Consider the following 20422-nt stretch of genomic DNA (forward strand, 5'->3'; position numbering starts at 1 on the left):
ATTTAAAACTTTTTTTCGCAAATAAAATAATTATATTATTTTTACTATACGCGCGTTTAATATTTTCGTTATTTTGCAATCCTAATTATACCGCGTATACCCCAATAAACCCATTTACTATTTATTTTTTAACAATTAACCTGTAAATTTTTTTTTAAACCGCAATTTATTCCCCCGTTATTTTTCCGTTATTTTCCCGTTATTTGTATATTAATACCCTTTATTTCGGTTATTTAAACCTATTATTTATACGTTATATATATTAATTATATACTATTTAATACGGTTATATTTTAATTCGCGACCAAAAAAATACCCAAATGGGTTAAAAACAATTTTGTAAATTAAATTGGTATAAACCCTATTTATACATTATATATATTAACCATATATTATAAAATATCCATAATTTTAACCGAATTAATATATTTATTTTCGTAACCAAAACAGGATAGCATATTGGTAAATATATTTGCATTTTATATATATAATATATATATAATATATTAATAATAATCTTTTAAATGTTTTTAACTGGGAAAATCGGGAAAAAATTAAAAATAAACTTTTACAAACCCCTTACAAATGCGTAATATATATTAATTATTTACAAAAATGCTCGCCGCCAAAAAAAAAACAAAAAAAAGCTTATTTTAACCGACGACAAACTAAAAAATAATTTAACTAATAATTTATATTATATATATATAATATTAATACATTTTTAAAATTTCCCCACTTTCGTATTAAATTGGCCAAATGCAATATTGGAATATAAATACACTTATAATATATATAACGCATATATAATATATTTATTAACAAATTTGGCTATAGGTATATAATAAACATTTTTTATAACCGCATTTATAGTTAAATTTACCCGACTAATGGCGAAATAAATATATATATTTTGTATTTGCAATATATATATATTTAATTAATTCCTTTTAATAATTTGCCCGCTATATAAAAACCGCCTATCCCGGTATTAGTAAATATCTTTTGCCCCATATTTAACGTATATATATCGCATTAACGAAAACCTAATTAATAATGGCTATCGCTTTAATACGACCACAAAAAATAAAATTTTGGGCAATTTGTAAATAGGCGCCAATATATTTATATCGTATTATTTACTATATATACAATATTATTTTTATATATATTATTATTAGCTATTACGAAACTGTTAAAACCAAATTTTAATTAAATAATATTAAATAAATTTTACCTATATTACGTATATATATTGCACCTATTAATTGAAAATAGCACCTTTATCCCGCCTGGCTGGATTTTTACCATAATAAAAAACGCTGTTAATCGTTTTAAAATAAATGCGATTTTTATACGTTATATATATAAACCATTAACAATTAATTTTAGAGTGGCGGTATTAAATTTTCGGCTCTTATTAACCTGGTTAAAATAAATACGCATTACCAATATAATATATATATATATTATTAACCTGGGATTTCCAATTTCGCCACGTTTAAAACCTTAATAAAGATTTTAACAATATATCGTTTATAAATATATTACCCATATAACGCATATATATAGCATTTATATTATTTACTATATTAAACGTCGCCCGTTTCCAAAAATACCAAAAATTTGCAAATTGCAAATACGGTAAATTTATTCCGTTTATATATTATATATACCTTACTAACCTTTTTTGTAATTGCGTAAAATATCCAAAAACGTTCGCGGTCGAACCCCCAAAATTTGTAATTACCATATATTTGCCCTATATATATATTATTTGCTAATTATTCCTAAATTCCCGCCGTAAGTGGTGGTATTAATTTCGAATTTAACGATAGTAAATACTATTTGCAATTTTTTTGTATATATTTAATATTAACGTTATATAAACATTCCCATAATTATCCGTATTAAAAACGCGGCCGACAATCCTATTATAAATTTAAAATTTATATATACGGCGCATATATATTATTAACCATATAAACGCCCAAAAAATCCAATTTAACCAAATCGTCCAAAATTAAAAAACGTAAATAAAATAAATAATTTGCATATACAATATATATATAATTACTAATACAAAATAATAGCCCAACGCCGCAAATTAACCACCCCCAAATCCAAAAAATCCAGTAAATAGCCATTTACATTTGCGCCGCATATATATTACTGATATTTTACAAATAAAAATAACGACATTTATATGCCCGATAATAATAAAGACGAGGAAAAAAATAAACGCGCCCACCGCGCGGCCCTTAATAAATAGTATATACCTTATATATACCTTATATATATTTTATATAAATATTATTAACTTTTAAACAAAGGCCAAATAGGCGGTATTTAAAATCCCGGACCCCCTATTTTAATACGTCGTATATATATAGCATATATAAAAAAAATATAATTATTTGCAAATTCGTTAAATTAATTTGCCGGTATTATATATATTATATATATAGCTGCGAAAATGGATATTTGTACCGAATTAATTAGGATTTTTACGCTGGTATATACCTTATATATATAGGGCCCTAACAATTAGGCTAGTTTATTTCGTCGCTAATTTTAATAAAATGGCTTATATATAAACGTTATATATATAAAATAACCAATTATTTACCTAATAAATATATGCCGCCCATATATAGTATATATATACCCATATTATAAATTAAAAACGTTTGGTTTTTACCGGTTATTTTATTAAATATTAATATAAAAAAAAGTCGTTATTTTTTTAAAACCTATATAAATTTAATTGGCTAATCCGATTTAAAAATGGAAAAATACAAATAAATTATAAACGGGGCAAACGTCCCGTTTACGCAACGCCCGCGCCACGCCCGCGCTACGCCTATGTAAATTTATTAACTTTTATTTTTCGTTCGAAATTGGAATTTTAAATTTTTACAATATTATTAACAATAACGTAAATATATCGCCTAAATTAACCGGTTTTTCGTTATTTATAACGTTATTTATTTATTTTTACAATTGCGAATTATTTTTTACACCCGCGCGTAATATATAATATATAAACGTATATTATATTGCGCGTACGCGTTTAAAATTGCCCCAATTTCTTTTTAATTTATCCGTTTAACAATTACCCAAACGGGCATTTCCAAAAATTATTTACCCATTAATTATTATTCCGATATTAGTAATTATATATAAAATAATTATTTTATATATGCTAACCATATATTTTTTTAATATTGGCCCGTTATACCGAAATTTAAATGGAAGTCGAAATTATTTGGCGTTTGGATCCGCGATAATTTCGTACGTTATATATATTAACTATATATTTTACATATGCTAACATTTATACAAACGGAATTTAATTTGGCCAATTGTAACGAAATTATATTTACGTTTATATATGGTTAATACGTTGGTAAAAACAGCTTTTATATATTCTTTATATATTGCATATATAACGTAATTAATATATTATAAATCCCGTCCTTAATAAAAATAAGGATAAAATTAAAAATAAATTATTAAATTATATATATATTTTATATATACGTAGCATATGTTAATTATAAATAGAAATTATAAAAGCCAAAACGAAGGCCAAACAAACTTTCGAATTAACCGCCGAAAATATTAAATATATATTTATCCGTCGTATATATAGCGCATATATAATATTAACCAAATTAAAACCAGTTTTTCCTTACCCGCTTATCGAACTCGCCGATTATAACGCCATGGTATAAGTTTCCCTGTATACGCCGCGTATATATAATAAATATATTAACGATTCGCAAATATATAATAAATACGGATAGCGTTAATTTTTTATACGACCAAATTTTTAAAACTAACGACGAAATAAATGTTTATTTTATATAAATACATTATATATATATTAACGCCTATATTATATAATTGGTTTATTATTTTAAAATTGTTTATTCTAACGTTTGTAAATTTCCATTACCATATACGTTACATATACGTAAAATTAATATTTTTAAATTGCTAAAGGAATTAAATTTAATTATTTTGGTCGTAATATTATAACGGGTAATATATACGTATTATATATATCGCTTTTACCCTATATATATTAATTATATACTTTAAAACTATTTTCGCGTTCGTCGTTTTGGGCAAATTCGACGAATATTATTGGGCTTTTTAAAAAATTTTGTAAATAATTTATTTGTTATATATATATAATATATATATTAATAAAAATAATAAAACCAATCCTACCGGTTGGATTTTCGTTATGGCCAAATCGGCCATTAATCGTTTTTATTAGGTAATTATACTAAATTTGCTGTACATATATATTTTAAATAATATTATTTAACATATTTTAAAAATATGCCGGTATTATTAATAATATTGGCGTTATACGTATAATCAAGGTAAAATTTATCCGTCGTTTAACTTTTACATATATTTACTATTTATATTTCCATATAAATTTACCGGGAAATTTACCAAACGTTAAATATTATTCGGGTAAATGTTTTATTAATACAATGTATATATACCTATTAATTTTTATTTAACAGAAAATTGTTAATAAACGTAAGGCCAAAAAGGCCGAGAAGGCCGGCGATAATATAAATTAATTCCTATATACGGTATATATATAATATATTTGCAATATTAACGTAAATAATAATCGTTTAAACGCCATTTCGTTAAAAATATTAAAACTAAAAAACGCAAACCTGCCTACAAAATATATATTTTTAATATATATACCGCGTATATATATTTTATGCTAATATTATTAAACCATTTTTTTCGCCGATAAAAATTTCCAAATTAAAAATGGTAAATCCTATTTTTAATTCCAATATATATATAAATTATTAATTATATATAAACGTTAGTAAAATAAACCGCTTTTCCGGCAATGCCAAAATTTCGGCCGATAATTTTATAGTAAATTTATATTTGGTATATACCCCGCATATATATACCTACTATTAATAATATAAATATTTATTTCGACCAAATCCGCCAAAATTTACCAAAATAAATAAATACCCATTATTTATATTATATATATATATTTGCTTATTATAATTACAGCCGAACGTCGCAAATCGACCCAAACCAAAACTAATAAATAATGCCCACATTTGCGTCGTATATATATCGCTAATACCAATTAAACCCGTTTAATAAGGACGAGGAAAACGTACTTTTTTAAAATTATAGCTTATACGTAGCATATACGCGGTATATACGTTATATATTTGCTGGATATGGGTTAATGGAAATTTAATTAAAGTTAATTAACATATATTCCGCGTTTATTTTGCATATACGGAATATATATAATTTTTAATAATTAGGCTATTTTCTTAAATTAATAAACCATTCCAATATAAATATTAAATATGCAATTTAACTAATAAACCAAATTCCGTTAATGTAAATTATTTGCGTTGCAAATACGTCGTTACTATACACCTATTTCCCAATTCCCAAATTTAAATTACAATATTGGCTTTTTTTTAATATTTGTACAAATATTTAATCCTGTAAAATAAATGTATATACAATTTATATACCGCAGTTTTGGCTATTAATTTTTTAATTTTTTTTCCCCGTCCCGCATTTAAATCGCTTATAGGTTATTAATACGGAAAACGAATGGGAAATTAGGGGCTTATTTCCCTTTTATTATTTATATATATTAATTTTAAATACGAAAAATTTTCCTAATATACCGCAATATTTAAATGCAATTTTGCATTTTCCATTATATTATTATTTTATAATATATATACGTTTAAAATTTCGATAACCGAAACCTTTACGGGTTTTTTGCGCGCCGTAGGCCTTAATTCGTCATTTTTTTCGTTAAAATCCTAATATTTTGCATTTATATCGTTTACAATTTCGATAATAAAAATTTTCGCAAATTTTTTACGCGTAATGGGCGGTAATTTATTATTTTTATTATCCTTTTTTTCCTAATACCTTATATTAATAACGTTAAAAATTTCAATTATAAATGCCCCTATAGGTTTTTTACACGCGGTAAACTGTAATTTATCCTATTTTATATCCTTTTTTTAATGGTTTATATTTACATTATATATAAATTTGGCCGGAATAACGTTTGTAAAATTTTTACGCGTTATAAACCGTATTTCCCGTTTATTTTTACTTTTTAAATTTACAATAATATTGGAATTAATACCAAATTTTTTAAATAAATATTTATATTATTTCCTTTTTTTATATATTATATATCCAACGCGTTTCCGATAAAAACCAATAAAAATCGTTTTTTTTCGAAATAATATTTCCTTTTCGTTATATTTATCCGTTATATATATATTACGTTTACGGCCGGGACTAACGGCGCTAAATTTTATTCGAACGGCCGGTATATTATTATTTTTATTTTTATATATTATTTATATATTACATTTACGGCGGGGGCCGGCAAAGGTAAGCTTTTTCCGTCGCGTTTCGTTTTCGTTTTCGCCATCCTTTTACGTTATATATATATTATTTATACGGGTATGGCCAACGGCGTTAAATTTTATTCGAACGGCCGGTATATTATCCTTTTTTTTTTTATACGTTATTTATATATTACGTTTACGGCCAGGGCCAGCGGCGTTGGGCTTTATTCGAACGGCCGGCATATTATCGTCTTCCTTTTTATACGTTATTTATACGTTACGTCTACGGCCAATATTAGCGGCGTTAAATTTTATTTAAACGGCCGGTATATTATTATTTTTTTTATTATATATTGCTTATATATTACGTTTGCGGTTAAAGCTAACGGCGTTAGGCCTTATTCGAACGGCCGGTATATTATTATTTTTTTCCTTATACGTTATTTATACGTTACGTTTACGGCCGGTACCAGCGGCGTTAGGTTTTTTTCGAATGGCCGGCATATTATCGTTATCCTTTTTATACGTTATTTATATATTACGTTTGCGGCCGGTATTAACGGCGCTGGGCTTTTTTCGAATGGCCGGTATATTATCGTCCTTTTTTTCCTCATATATTATTCATACGTTACGTTTACGGCCGGGGCTAACGGGTAATACTTTTAATTAATAATACCATAATTAGTTAAAAATATTTCCGGGCATATATTATATATAAGCGATACGTATACCTAGTATATATAGGCTATATAATATATTCGTTACATTTATATGTAATTTGCGATAAAATTGCGAACCGTATTTTTTTCGAAATATTTCGTTATTTGCAGCAATTCGTTTAGCAATTTTAGTAATAATATTTAAAAAATAAAAATACCTGTTAAAATTAATATTAAATAAAATTTAACGAATATATTAAAAAATATTTACGTAAATTTTTTAACAAATTTGCTAATACGCCAATATTGGTATAAAACAAATTTTATAAAAATACTGTATATACGTTATATTAATAAATAAAAACTATTATAATAAAATATATAATTTATTTAAATCCCAACTTTTTTTCCGTCAAACTTGGATTTTTTAAAATATTTTGGGCCCCTATATTGGGTTAATATATGTAAAAAATATACAAAACATATATAAAGCATATGTTACGGATTTGCAAAAGGGGAGGTTTATTTATAAAGCCTTAAATGTTTAAAACGGATATACCGGCGAAAATCCGTTAATTATACGTAAAAAATACTATACATTTTTCCATTTTCGCCGTTAATAAAGGCCATATATTTGCTATATATAAATATTAAATACGTAAAATATATAAAAAAATGGTTTACATTTTAGGTATTATATTAAATAATTGCAATAATATATTGGGGGGCGTTAAAAAATATATTAACAAATATATATAAATTAATGCCAAACATTTGCTGGTTATATACGATATATATAGGGAAAATTTTACTTTCGTTTAATTTTCCATTGCCCCGATTTGGATTTTTTTCTTTTATAATATATTAATCGCTATTACTATATAAATATTGGGCGTTTATATTACATATATTAAAATATTATAACATTTATTTAAAAAAATCCAATCGAAATTGGGGTTTATAATACCGCTAACGTAATAACTATATTTTAATTTAAATTTGGCGTTTTAAACGTCCGTCGAAATAAAATTATTAACGTTTTAAATTATATTATTAAATTAATTAAAAATACGAATAAATATTACCGTAAATTTTATTAATATACCAATTTATATACCGTTGGGGCCCATTTTCCTTTGTTTATAGTAATATCGTATAATATAATTGCGTAAACCGCGGTCGCAATATAAAGTTAAAAAAAAACAAAAAAAAAGAAAAAAAAAAAAATTATTAAAAAAAGAAATATGGGGTAACGATAAAAAATAAAATAAAAAATATTTAATTTAACATATACGCCGCAAATGGCCTATATCCCCTTTATATATATATTAATTTTAAAAATATACCGTTTCGATTATTTCAAATAAATTTCAAAATCCAAAATCCCATTTTTTCCAATCCAAAACGGACTAGGTAAAATTATATTATAAATTTTTTTATACGCCAAAATTCGTATTCGATTAATAAAACGTATAAGCGAATTTTAATTAAAATATAACCGGCGCTAATACGTATTAGGAAAATTTATCCGACGGATTCCCGAATTTTAAAAATCGTACCAAAAAAATTTTAATAACGGAACGATTAATAAAATGTTACGAATAGGTTATAATATCGATATATATATATACCGCATATATACAATTTTTATAAAAATATTAAAAAATATTTATATATTAATTAATTATTTAACTGTTTATTTAATATTTAAATTTGTATTTTTAACTGGTTTAATTTTATTAAACGTTATTTTTTTTATCGTACCAATTCCAATTTTTTTATTTTTTTTTGTAAACGTATTAACGTTAAAAATAATTTAATTTAACGGCGTATACGTATTATATATTTAAATATAATTATATTATTTTTAAAAAATATTATTTCTATAATTACCCGGGAACGTTTACGTCGTATTAAAAAATTTATTATAATCGAATCGTTTATATTTTATAATTATAACCCAAATATTATCGCCGGCGTTTGGCCTACCGGGCTATTACCTTAATTTATTTAATTAACCTCGTTACGCGTACCCTATAATTGTAACGTAAATATTATTGCCGGCGTTTAGTTTACCGGACTACCACTTATATTAACCGGGCTATTATTTATATTAGCCTGGTTAATTTCGCTACGCGTACCCTGTAATTATAACGTAAATATTATTGCCGGCGTTTGGTTTACCGGGTTACCACCTGGGTTAACCTAATTAATTTCGCTACGCGTATTTTATAATTGTAACGTAAATATTATCGCCGGCGTTTGGCCTACCGGACTGCCATTTGGATTAATTTGGTTAATTTCGTTACGCGTATTTTATAATTGTAACGTAAATATTATTGCCGGCGTTTGGCCTACCGGGCTATTACTTGGATTAACCTAATTAATTTCGCTACGCGTACCCTATAATTACAACGTAAATATTATCGCCGACGCCTGGTTTACCGGGTTATTACCTGGGTCGGCCTGGTTAATTTCGCTACGCGTACTTTATATTTGTACCGTAAATATTATTAATAATCGTTGGTTTATTTAAATATCCTTTTGGGCGGTAATACGTATTAAATACGCTAAATTAATTACAATCCCAAATTAAAATAAAAATTAATCGTTCGTAAGATTTTACCCGGGTTTATTATACAAATATAACGTATTTTTATACGTAATTTAATTCCGAAAAATTGCATTTGCATTTTCTCCCCGTACAAATTTCCAAACCCTAAAATCTTTACGTTGGAAATTTCGAATAAATCGTTAAATATTAAATTTATTATTCCAGGCCGTAAATATATTATATATTCGCGTTATATTATTTTTTTTTTTATATAAAATATTTGCGTTTTAACCTAAAAATAAAATTAATATATAATTTTAAATTGTAATTAATATAAATAATTATTTTTTAATTGTAATTAATAAAAGTAAACGACGTTTAATGGACGAATTATTTTTTGCATATCCAATTTTTGCAATATTCGTATATTTTAATATTATTTTGCGCCAAAATTGGTTTATATTAAAACACCGTACAAAAATTACTGCTTTTAACCACGGAAATTCTTTTTAATTAAACCAAATTTTAATTTTTAAATATATTTCGGTTATATTATATATTTATTACGTATATTTATTTTTTATTTCCAACGAAAATAATTGCAACAATTATATACGTGCCTTACACCGCGGAAATTGCGTTTTAAAATTGCGGATTATATATACCATATATATAATACATATATATTACAAATACTTTTCAAATATTTTATTGGGATTTAAATGGTTTAAATATAAACCAAAACCTAAAATATATATTAATATTTTACTTGTAAATATTATATATACAAAATTTACCTAATATTTATATTTAATTTACGTTTACAATTACCGTTAACCAATTTCCAAATTTACGGTTCGTTATATAGCCCCAATTAACAATTTTCCCAATAATATTTTTATAAATTTAAAAACAATTAAAAAAAAATAATTTCCAATTTTCTTGGGTTTGCGGGTTTGCAAATATATATAAATATATTTATTTACGGCCGTAAAAATAACCTAAAAATAAAATTAATTAGTCCATATATTACGCTTATATAAAGGATTTATATTACAAATACGTACGATTTATTAAATTTTCCCAACCTTCCAAAAAAAAAAATTAATAAATCCAGCAACCATTTTAAAAAATAAATCCATTTCCAAATAATATTATTTAAATAAACGCCTAAATATTATATATATAATGTAAATAATTGCAAATCTTCCATATATTAATTCGATTATATTCCATACAAATCGACGTACAGAAATTCGTCGTCGTTAGTTAAAAAATTCCGTATAGGTACTTATATAATGTAATATTAGCTATACATTTGCGTTATATATACGTTATATATAATAAATATACCTACGTATTCCGTTCCGTCCGGATATTCGATAAATCGCAAAGTTCGAATTATATTTGCAATACGGTTAAAACAGTTTAAATGCCCCTTTAATCCGCGGTATAAAAACTCATATTACCATTTCCTTTTCAAATCTTAAAAAACGGTACTAATAGCAAAATTACCTGTAAAAATATTAATATATATTATGTATATATTAAATATTTATTTTATATGCAATTCACATACGTAATTTTAGGGATAAAACCTTTTGTTTGCGTAAAACCGCAAATATATTTTATTTAATTTACATTAGTATTTAATTTAAAAGTATTGGGTAATGCGTATATAATTTTCGAGTAATAATAAAGGTTTATAAATATCGAACATAATTTACCGGAATATAAATATCGAAAAACATATTATATATATATTATTTAATATATCCGGTTTTATTATTATACCGAAACCCTACCGTTATATATATATATATTAATTTAATATTCCGTTTTTATATAATAATAAATTCCTTTACCGCAAATTTTACGTTTATATATTAAATTACTAATATATATATATTATTAGTTTTTTATAATAAGGCCGCCATTTTCAACAAAAAATTGCAAATATCGAAAATTTAACCCAATAAATGCCGGAAAAAATAATTGCCCTATATACCATTACTTTACATTTATTTTATTGGGGTATACCAAATAATAAACCTAAATTTCTAATTAAAAATTTTTAATACCAGTTAAATTTAATACGTACAAACGAATTTAACCGATAAAATATCGGTTAAACGTTATTATATAACCAGGTTTTTATTACATCGTTATAACAATATATATTCCCAATAAAACTTAATCGAGCTTATTAGTATTAATAACGATACAATCCGTAATAAATATTATCGTAATTGGTTAATATATAATTTGTATATATAACGCATATAATTGGCATATTTTTCAATTTTAGTTCGAATATATTTAACCACTATTGATATTGGTTATACGTCTGCCTTATATACAAATATACGCTATACTTATTCCAAATCGAAACGATTATATGTTACGTTAAAGTTTCGTAAATATTAACGAAAGTTGGAATATTACCGAATTCCGCTACATTTTAATACCCAATAAAACGCGAATTTATTGCTAATATAATTAATAAACCAATATACAATTTTTTGTAAAATTAATACACTTACTTTAATAGTAAAATTTTTATAGCTAATTTATTTTTAACCTTTTTAAGGGATTTAAAATAAAGGCAATATTAAATCTATAATATAATATTAGTTTAAAATTAATATGCATATATTAACCATATGCAAGGTATATAATAAAACCCACTCGATTAATAATATGGTCAATTTCTATATTATATATATCCGCAAATGCAATTTGTTCAAAATTTGGTATTTACCATGGAATAATATGTAAAATTCCGTTCGGTACTATATCCGGATAATAAAAAATCATAATATAATATTGGACTTTAATTGCTAAAATCCTATATTTATTATTACTTCCTATTAATAGCCCAAATTAAACCACAATATCCTACGAAAAATAATATTAGCGTATATACCCTGTATATACCCGGTATATATTTTATATATATTCCTTACGCTATTTATATTTTCGTTAATTTATAATAATTCTAAAAGATTACCAAACGTAAAAGTGCCAAAAATATTTGTATTTGTATTTGGGGCTTATTATAAATATTTTGGTTGGCTATTGGTTAAAAAATTAAACAAAATGGCCAATATTATTTACAATTTATTGGATTTCGAATTTGCAATTGGTATATTAATATTTAAAACCATTGCGGTCCGTAAATCCTATATATAAAAAACGTAAACGGAAAGTAAAAAACGGATAAACATTATATAAAAAAAAAATTTTTTTCTAAATTTAACGTTCGGAAAAATATAATACCGATTAATTTTAATATTAAGGTTTATTATTAAATACGCGATATTTCGAATAAATAATGTAAATGCGTAATATTTATATTACCCTTACCTCCATTTTTACTATATTTGCAATATTATATTGGCCATTACATATATATAATATATGATATATCTATATATAGCGTACGTTTTATAATATATGTGATAAATAAAATAAAAATTTCTACGTATGCGTTATATATACAATACATATACTGGTAAACTATAATTTTATTTACTATTATTGTATAATAAATATATTATATTTATTTTTTACGCTTTTTAAATTAAATTTAAATAAAAAACTGGTATTTGTAACTTTTATTATATTCGAACTATATATTAAACTGTTAATATTAGCAATAAAATTCGGTATAAATATTTTGTTAATTATTATTTATTTTTTTATGTTAACTAATATCATTAATTTTTTTTAAAAATTTAATATAAATTGTTTAATATATTAATTTATTTGTAAATTTTTTATTTCACTTATTTATATAACTTAATAAATTTAAAATATAATTATAATATTATTTATATAAATATTTATATTATATATTATTATAATAAAATATTATATTAAAATTTTATTAACGTTAAATTCCTCCTATACATATGCATAATATATACAGCGCATATACCGTTAATTGTTTATTTTCCGGGTCCACCTTTATGTGGGATAACCCATTCGACCCGTTTTGTTTGGCCAATTAAATTGCAAGTTTTAAAAGGGGTTCAACTCTTAGCGAAAGTGGGTCTAATTATCTCTAAAGGGGGTTCAGCTCAATCCTAACCCGGGTTCATCTAATGCCTCTTTTTTTACCACCTGCCTTGAAGGGCGAAAGCTGAGCGGGCGGTGCTTTGAGGGGACGAGAAAACCCCCCCAATGCGCTACCAGGTAGGCAAGAAAACAACAAATTCGCCTCCACGCCTTGTGCAGTACGGTTAGTTGTCTTTTACGCCTCCCGTTAATCAGCCGAGGAAAACTTCTGGAAGAGAAGGAAAAGAAGAAATAATAGTGCAGTTCAATTGGATGATGGAAGAAAGGGGGAGAGCTGGCTTGGGGCTGCTTGGCTTTCTGCAGGGCAACTGAGTCTGTAACTCTGTATGCAATTGCTGCCGGCGGCCGGCTTGGATGCAGCCAGCACACTTCTCTCCGCAATACCACCCCCCGGCGCCCCGCCATCGAATAAGGAATGAGTGATAAGTTGGATGTGTGGGCTTTTTTTGTTCTTCTCGTTTGGATCCCGGGCGATGATGATGCGATCCGCCCTCCTATCGCGCGTCCCGCCTTGCGCAATCAATATCCTTCTCTTTTTTTTTTTTTCGGGGGCAGGGGTTTGTTATTCTTCACCGGGGGCAAAAAGAAAGATAGAGTGCCTAGATATCACGCATAAATTGGCCCGGATCCGCATTCTCTCAGGCCTTCTCGAGTCCCTTCTTTCCCCTTCACCGCGACCACCAGGCTCAAGACCGTCCTGCCATCTTTTGTCGAGTCTCCTGTGTTTCCCCTTGAAGCGCCATTCACTTGTGTGCTTCCATAGATACGTTTCGCTGTATCTATCTATAATATCCATTCTTGTTTATTCTTGGGAACTAAAAGACAACCGTCAACAAAAATGAAGACTTCGGCCCTTCTCGCCACGGCGCTCCTTGCGCTCGGTGGCTTTGCCAACGACCCGCTGACGGAGGACAAGGTCGAGGCGGACATCACGACCCGGGAGCTGCAGAACAACCTGTGGCACCTGAACAAGATTGCTCGCGACAATGGTGGTAACCGCGCCTTTGGTCTGCCGGGTTACGCCGCCTCCAGCGACTACGTCATGGAGCGTGCGCAGACTAGGTTCTACAAGCAGATGGACACCTACAAGCAGGTGAGATTCTTTGGACTTCTCCAAACAGGCAGGTAGATATGAACATCATTCATTAACATACAAACACCAAACAGTACTTCAACCACACCTTCGAGCAGACCCGCGAGATCAAGCTGACGGGCCCTGATGGTGTCGACGTCTACGTCCTGACCCTGCTCTACAACCACCCCACCCCGGCCGGCGGCATCACCGCGGAGCTGATCGACACCCCCGTCAACGACGCCACCGGCTCGGGCTGCCTCGAGTCCGACTGGACCGGCATCGACGCCACCGGCAAGATTGCCCTCGTCAAGCGTGGAACTTGCGCCATCTCAGACAAGCTCAAGCTCGCCAAGGCCCACGGTGCCCTTGCTGTTGTGCTGTACAACCAGAACCCTGGCACTCCTGTGTCGTCGGCAACTCTTGGGTAAGTTTCTGCTATTCATCTTGATATCAATCCATTGCTCGGGGATCTGCTTTGCTAACAGAATGGTGACATATGACAGTGCTGAGAACATCGGCCTGCTGGTGCCGGTTGCCACCACGAGTTTGGAGGTTGGAACCGAGTGGAAGTCGCGCCTCGCTGCTGGCGAGTCCCTGACCGTCACCGTTCTGGTCGACTCCATCTTTGAGACCCGCGAGACGTGGAACATCATCTCGGAGACCAAGGAAGGAGTACGTGCCGACGACCCTTCACAAGCCCCTGGCTGATTTTCTTTTCTAGTATCCCTACTGACTTCTGTTATCCATTTTTTCAGGACCCCAACAGCGTTGTTGTTCTCGGTGCCCATCTCGACTCGGTCCAGGCCGGCCCGGGTGTCAACGACGACGGCTCCGGAACCACTGCTCTGCTCGAGATCATGGGTTCAGTCAAGAAGTACAGCGGCTTCAAGAACAAGCTCCGTTTCATCTGGTGGGGAGCCGAGGAGGCTGGTCTTATCGGTTCCAACTTCTACACTTCCCCTGGCCAGATGAGCGAGGAGGAGGCCGACAAGATCCGCTTCTACGCCAACTTTGACATGGTGCGTTATATAGCCCCCTTTCTAACGCCCCCCTGAAAGTGCCCCTTCATCAAGACATGAACAAAGCTCGCTGACACAAAAGTCTTCCCACACAGATCGGCTCTCCCTTCCCCGAGTTCGTCGTCTACCAGGACCCCGACTTCCTCGAGGGCAGCGCCGTCGGCTCGCAGTACCTGGCCGACTACCTGACCGCCAACGGCAAGACCGCCACCTTCGAGTCCTTCGCCACCAACAGCGACTACTACGGCTTCCTGCAGCGCGGCATCGCCGCCACCGGCATCTTCACCGGAGCCGGCGCCCCCACCGACCCCTGCTACCACCTGGCCTGCGACAACCTCGACAACATCAACTGGGACGCCCTGACCGTCAACGCAAAGGCCGCCGGTCGTCTGGCCGCCCGCCTGGCCCTCAGCCTCGACGGCATCCCGCCCCGCCAGAAGTCCAGCCCGGCCAAGAGGGACGCCAGGGCCATCAGGAGGGAGTTCCAGCGCTGGGCTGCCGTCGAGGAGCATGCCTCGCACGCCAAGTCTTGCTCGCACAAGTCGGACAACAGGATCTAGAATATTTTTCTGTGTTGTCGTTCTTTTTGTGAGCGTGTTTATGGGCGAGGGTGGGACTGCATTGGGGCGGAGCGTTGTGTACAAAGAACGAGTTAGGATGCATGTAGATGAGATTAATAATGATGATGATAGTTGGAAGCTGATGTTTGACATTCTGTGTTGTTTAACCCCGTAGCTTGCGATAAATATCCATCCTAATCCGAAAAGATGCTGCGAATAGTCATGGTCAAGAATTCCCACATCTTATATATTTTAAGTTGGGAGGTTTCCGACCCAACCAACCTAACCTTAATAAAAACTATTAATATTATCCGCTCGTTTGCTCCTGGTTACCCTTTTTTATTTTTCCTTTATTTCCTCATTAATTTCCTCTTTGCCTTCCTCCTTGATAATTCATTGCTAAAGCAGAGAGCTAATAATACTTTGTGTCTGCCAGACAGTTTCTTATGTAGGCGAGTTACTTGAAATTACGTGCCTCCCAACCTCCCACTGTAAACTCGTAACTTGCCTTCAATTATTCCGACAGGGAGTTGCTTGCTGTTTGTGCGAGCACTGTGTTAAAGAGCGAAGAAAAGACGGCGTATCCGCCCAGTCTCCGTTCTCCAGACTAAAGCATTGTTCGGGTTGGTTCCTGGGTTAAATATTTGGATCATATATGTGGTAGTCGGTTTTAAAACCGTTAAGCCCCACCGTACTGAGGTAAATAAAAACTGGCAGCCATTCGAGGAGGAGGACGCCTTTACCGGTATATAGGATAGCATATCGTCGGGCTTAAAATAATAAACATATACGAATCTGCCTTCCCTGCCTACCTGTCTGTTTATTTAGTTGTTTGTTATTATCGTATTATCCTGTTAGGTGATTGCTTTTTTGTTAGCCATTTAACCCACTTTAAGTAGAGCTTTCACTTGCGTAGATTGGATTAGTGATTGGGTCCCTCCTGCCACGCCAAAATAAATCGGTGTTTTGTTTATCTCCCCTTTGCAGTGAAAATATGGTTATTTTCGTAGTTTTTGGTGGCTTAGAACCTACGCCTTTTTGGAGGGTGCCCAACACCACCTTTTCGGTGTTTTCACCGTTTTCTCACTTCGATATTACCCACCGGGTCCGTTAAAGCCAGAGCCTGGGCCCGAGCCAAAAATGCCAAATGCCAGACAAATACCAAATGCAAGTTCGTTTGCGGATTTACGGATGTAATATACCTATGCTAACAATGCTTCCCTTTTATTGGGTCAGATGCACGCTTTAATCGCAGGCAACAAGCAAAACATATTATAGGCAATAAAACAAGCAGCTCTTACCGAAGGCGACAGACACAACGAACAAACCGGACTACAGGCCATAAAAAAGTCATGTTATAGGTGGCAAAACAAAGCTAGACCTTTGCCAAAGGTTACAGACAAGAAAACCTTTTGCCTGGGGCCACAAACAAGCCCTCGTCGGAGGCCACCATTTCTAGGCCGGGCTTGGCACATATATTATAAAAGGATTAAAATGATCGTTGTTTTGGGGCTATAACCACCACAAATTTATCTCTATAATCACTTTGAGGGCTTCGCTCCGGTGTCTTAATTGTAGGGGGGTGCCGGGGTATATAACAGCCCGTTTATTATCCAGCCCATTTTAAACAGAGCCTTTATTTACGGAATTTAAATTACGGATTTAATCCTCTTTATTATACCCAAATATATTATTATTTTATCCGTTATTCTTTTTACCTACCTTCTTGCCTATTTTCTTTATTTATTTCCTCACCTACTTTTTTATTTACCTTCTTATTTACTTCCTTATTTACCCGCTTACCTACCTCCTTACCTACCTCCTTACCTAGCTTTTCGCCTACCATTTTACCTGTGGATTCTTTTATATTCTTTTTTTAAGTTTCCTTATTTTCTGGTTTGGTTATTTGCTTCTTCACGTTGAACACTCTCGCCGTTGACGTTTACATAATTTATGGTGATAACCAACCACGTGAAACAGTAACGTCTTCACTGAAATCACCGGGTATGATCCCACTTGAGCACAGCCAAGACACCTAGATCAATGCCAGCTTCATACCCAGCTGCGCGTCCCCTATATACTCTTTGAGGATTTATAAAGTGTGCAGTACTTCAAAAACAGCGAAGTATCCTTCCTGCTCCGCAGCCGCAAGCGCAGGCTTCCCAGGTGGATGTGCATTGGCCGGTTAAAAAGCTGTGAGGAGTGTCGTCCCGTGAGTCAGATATCGGTTCGGTCGAAAGGGAAATGGTAGGGAACCCTAGCGCTGTATGGCAGTAAGAAAAGAAGAAGAAAAAAAACACAGAATTTTTCTTCCAACTTAATAGCATATATTGGTCCTGGTCCAGGTCGTCGTCTCATTCGTTGTTGCGACAGTCCCGCCGTAGCCTTGACTGTACGCCATATTGAGCATCGTCGCCTCCTCCTCGCCCGAGTACTTGAGGCTCAGGATGGCCCACCGGTTGAAAATTGTTGGAGTCGTGGTGGTCATCTCGGAGGGAAAAGGTGTTGATGGGTAGGCTCCTCAAATCCCAGCTAGTGGTGCAACCAGTTGGCCGGCGGACCCCGACGCTGGCCACGTCGGGATAGCGACTGTCGGTGATGCCCTCGGGAAGCCAAATGTCCGTCACGGTAGGAACATGTTGTTGGCGACAACCACCTCGGTGATAGTGTTGATGACGTCCAGAACGATGGGCGTTTGTGTGTTTGGAACCATTTTGTCTTTTCGTTTCTCTCTCCTCTTTCTAACATGCCCAACAACAGGCACTCAACACTGTACAGTAAACCAAGATAATCTTTTGCCCAAGGGACCTTCATCTCCATTTATGCACCTTGTGAGCAATTAGAAAAGTGGTGTGCCGCCTCCGTGCAGGATGACTTCTGCCTAAGCCTGTAAGTAAAGCCAGGTAGGCAAGGGGCCTCACAACCAAAAGCATACAAATAAGGACTAGAAAGGAAACAATGTTTTTGAGTCTTCTGGGCGGCTGTGCAACCAAGGGTATTGGATAAGGAATGCGTTGTGAGCGAAGCGAGCTTTATCTACCTACATGCGTGACCAGATGTGAATTTCTGGGGCCCCTATTAGTGAACTAAGTCGTTTAGGATCGAAGTTAAGCTTAATGGAAGTTCTGCCAAGAATATAAAAACGTGTAAACTGCGTGGAATTAAAGTGATTCGGGAAAAGAATCTTTGTCTGAACGCTTTGGATATCTCGGGTCGATATGTACTGCGCCGCTCCCACTCCACTGACGCCATCCGAGATGACGGCGCGGTCACGGCCTGGGTATTTTCTTTCGTATTCTCTTGACTGCAGGTGCAATTGGAGGCTTCCCTTTGGCGGACCTAGGTCTAATACAAAAATACCATCTGCCAACGTATTTGGGGCTCTGGGGGCAGGTGACGATCTATAACGTCAGCCCTGTGAAACAAAATTGAGAAAAACTAAACCTCCTTCGACAAATACCCGCTTAGTATCAACATAAGCTTGTGTATTAATGGTCGCCAGCTCCAAGTAGCGTAAACTAAAGAAAAATCTTGACGAAGCAGTTGAGAAAGAGAAGACCGAGGGGGGGGGGGGGGGGGGGGGGGAGAATAAGTGTAAATACCTGTGGAAATAAATAAAAGAGTAAGCAAGAGATTTGGGAGGAGATTCTTGCAGGAGAATAAGTGCAAGGATAATTGGCAGACTAGGTAGGAGGATAGGAAGGAGCACATAAAAGAATACCACTCGTAGAGACTTCAACAACGCAGGCCGGGCAAACTACCGCGGCGGCGATTAAGTCGGTTGAGCCTATACTAACACATACCGCGTTTGAGGTGATCAAATTTAAGTGGCCTGTTATTTATGCGTCTATTCTGTCAGCACAAAGACAAATTTTGCTACGGCGCAGAGCGGGATAAGTTATGCGTGGTAGGAGGTTTACTTTATATATCTACGTGAATAATTGGACGACGAGGGAGCAGAAAAAAGGCGCGTTTAATTGCAGACACGTGGTTGTAGGACAGAGAATACCTTTCAGGGTGAGACGAAAATATAACATTACTAACAGGAGTGCGAGTGTAATAAATTTA

At 32.3% G+C, this 20422-nt stretch overlaps 1 protein-coding gene across 1 annotated transcript; it reads left to right on the top strand.

Moving 5' to 3' along the window:
* The first annotated feature begins 14198 nt into the window (after positions 1 to 14198).
* PgNI_07335 (uncharacterized protein) lies at positions 14199 to 16486 on the top strand. Its single transcript, XM_031127349.1, has 5 exons — positions 14199 to 14793; positions 14868 to 15199; positions 15261 to 15447; positions 15531 to 15794; positions 15890 to 16486. Exons 1-5 carry the CDS (start codon positions 14539 to 14541, stop codon positions 16352 to 16354), a joined length of 1503 nt encoding a protein of 500 aa, XP_030980844.1. The 5' UTR covers positions 14199 to 14538; the 3' UTR covers positions 16355 to 16486.
* The last annotated feature ends 3936 nt before the right edge of the window (positions 16487 to 20422 follow it).

Source organism: Pyricularia grisea (genome assembly GCF_004355905.1).
Source record: "Pyricularia grisea strain NI907 chromosome Unknown Pyricularia_grisea_NI907_Scaffold_4, whole genome shotgun sequence".
Taxonomy (NCBI): domain Eukaryota; kingdom Fungi; phylum Ascomycota; class Sordariomycetes; order Magnaporthales; family Pyriculariaceae; genus Pyricularia; species Pyricularia grisea.

Bases quoted from the DNA above. Each gene is read 5' to 3' on its own strand.
- PgNI_07335 (XM_031127349.1), top strand. From the start codon at position 14,539: ATGAAGACTTCGGCCCTTCTCGCCACGGCGCTCCTTGCGCTCGGTGGC. The intron at 15,200-15,260 runs GTAAGTTTCTGC...CTTTGCTAACAG, and splicing joins GTGTCGTCGGCAACTCTTGG to AATGGTGACATATGACAGTG. The intron at 15,448-15,530 runs GTACGTGCCGAC...CCATTTTTTCAG, and splicing joins TCTCGGAGACCAAGGAAGGA to GACCCCAACAGCGTTGTTGT.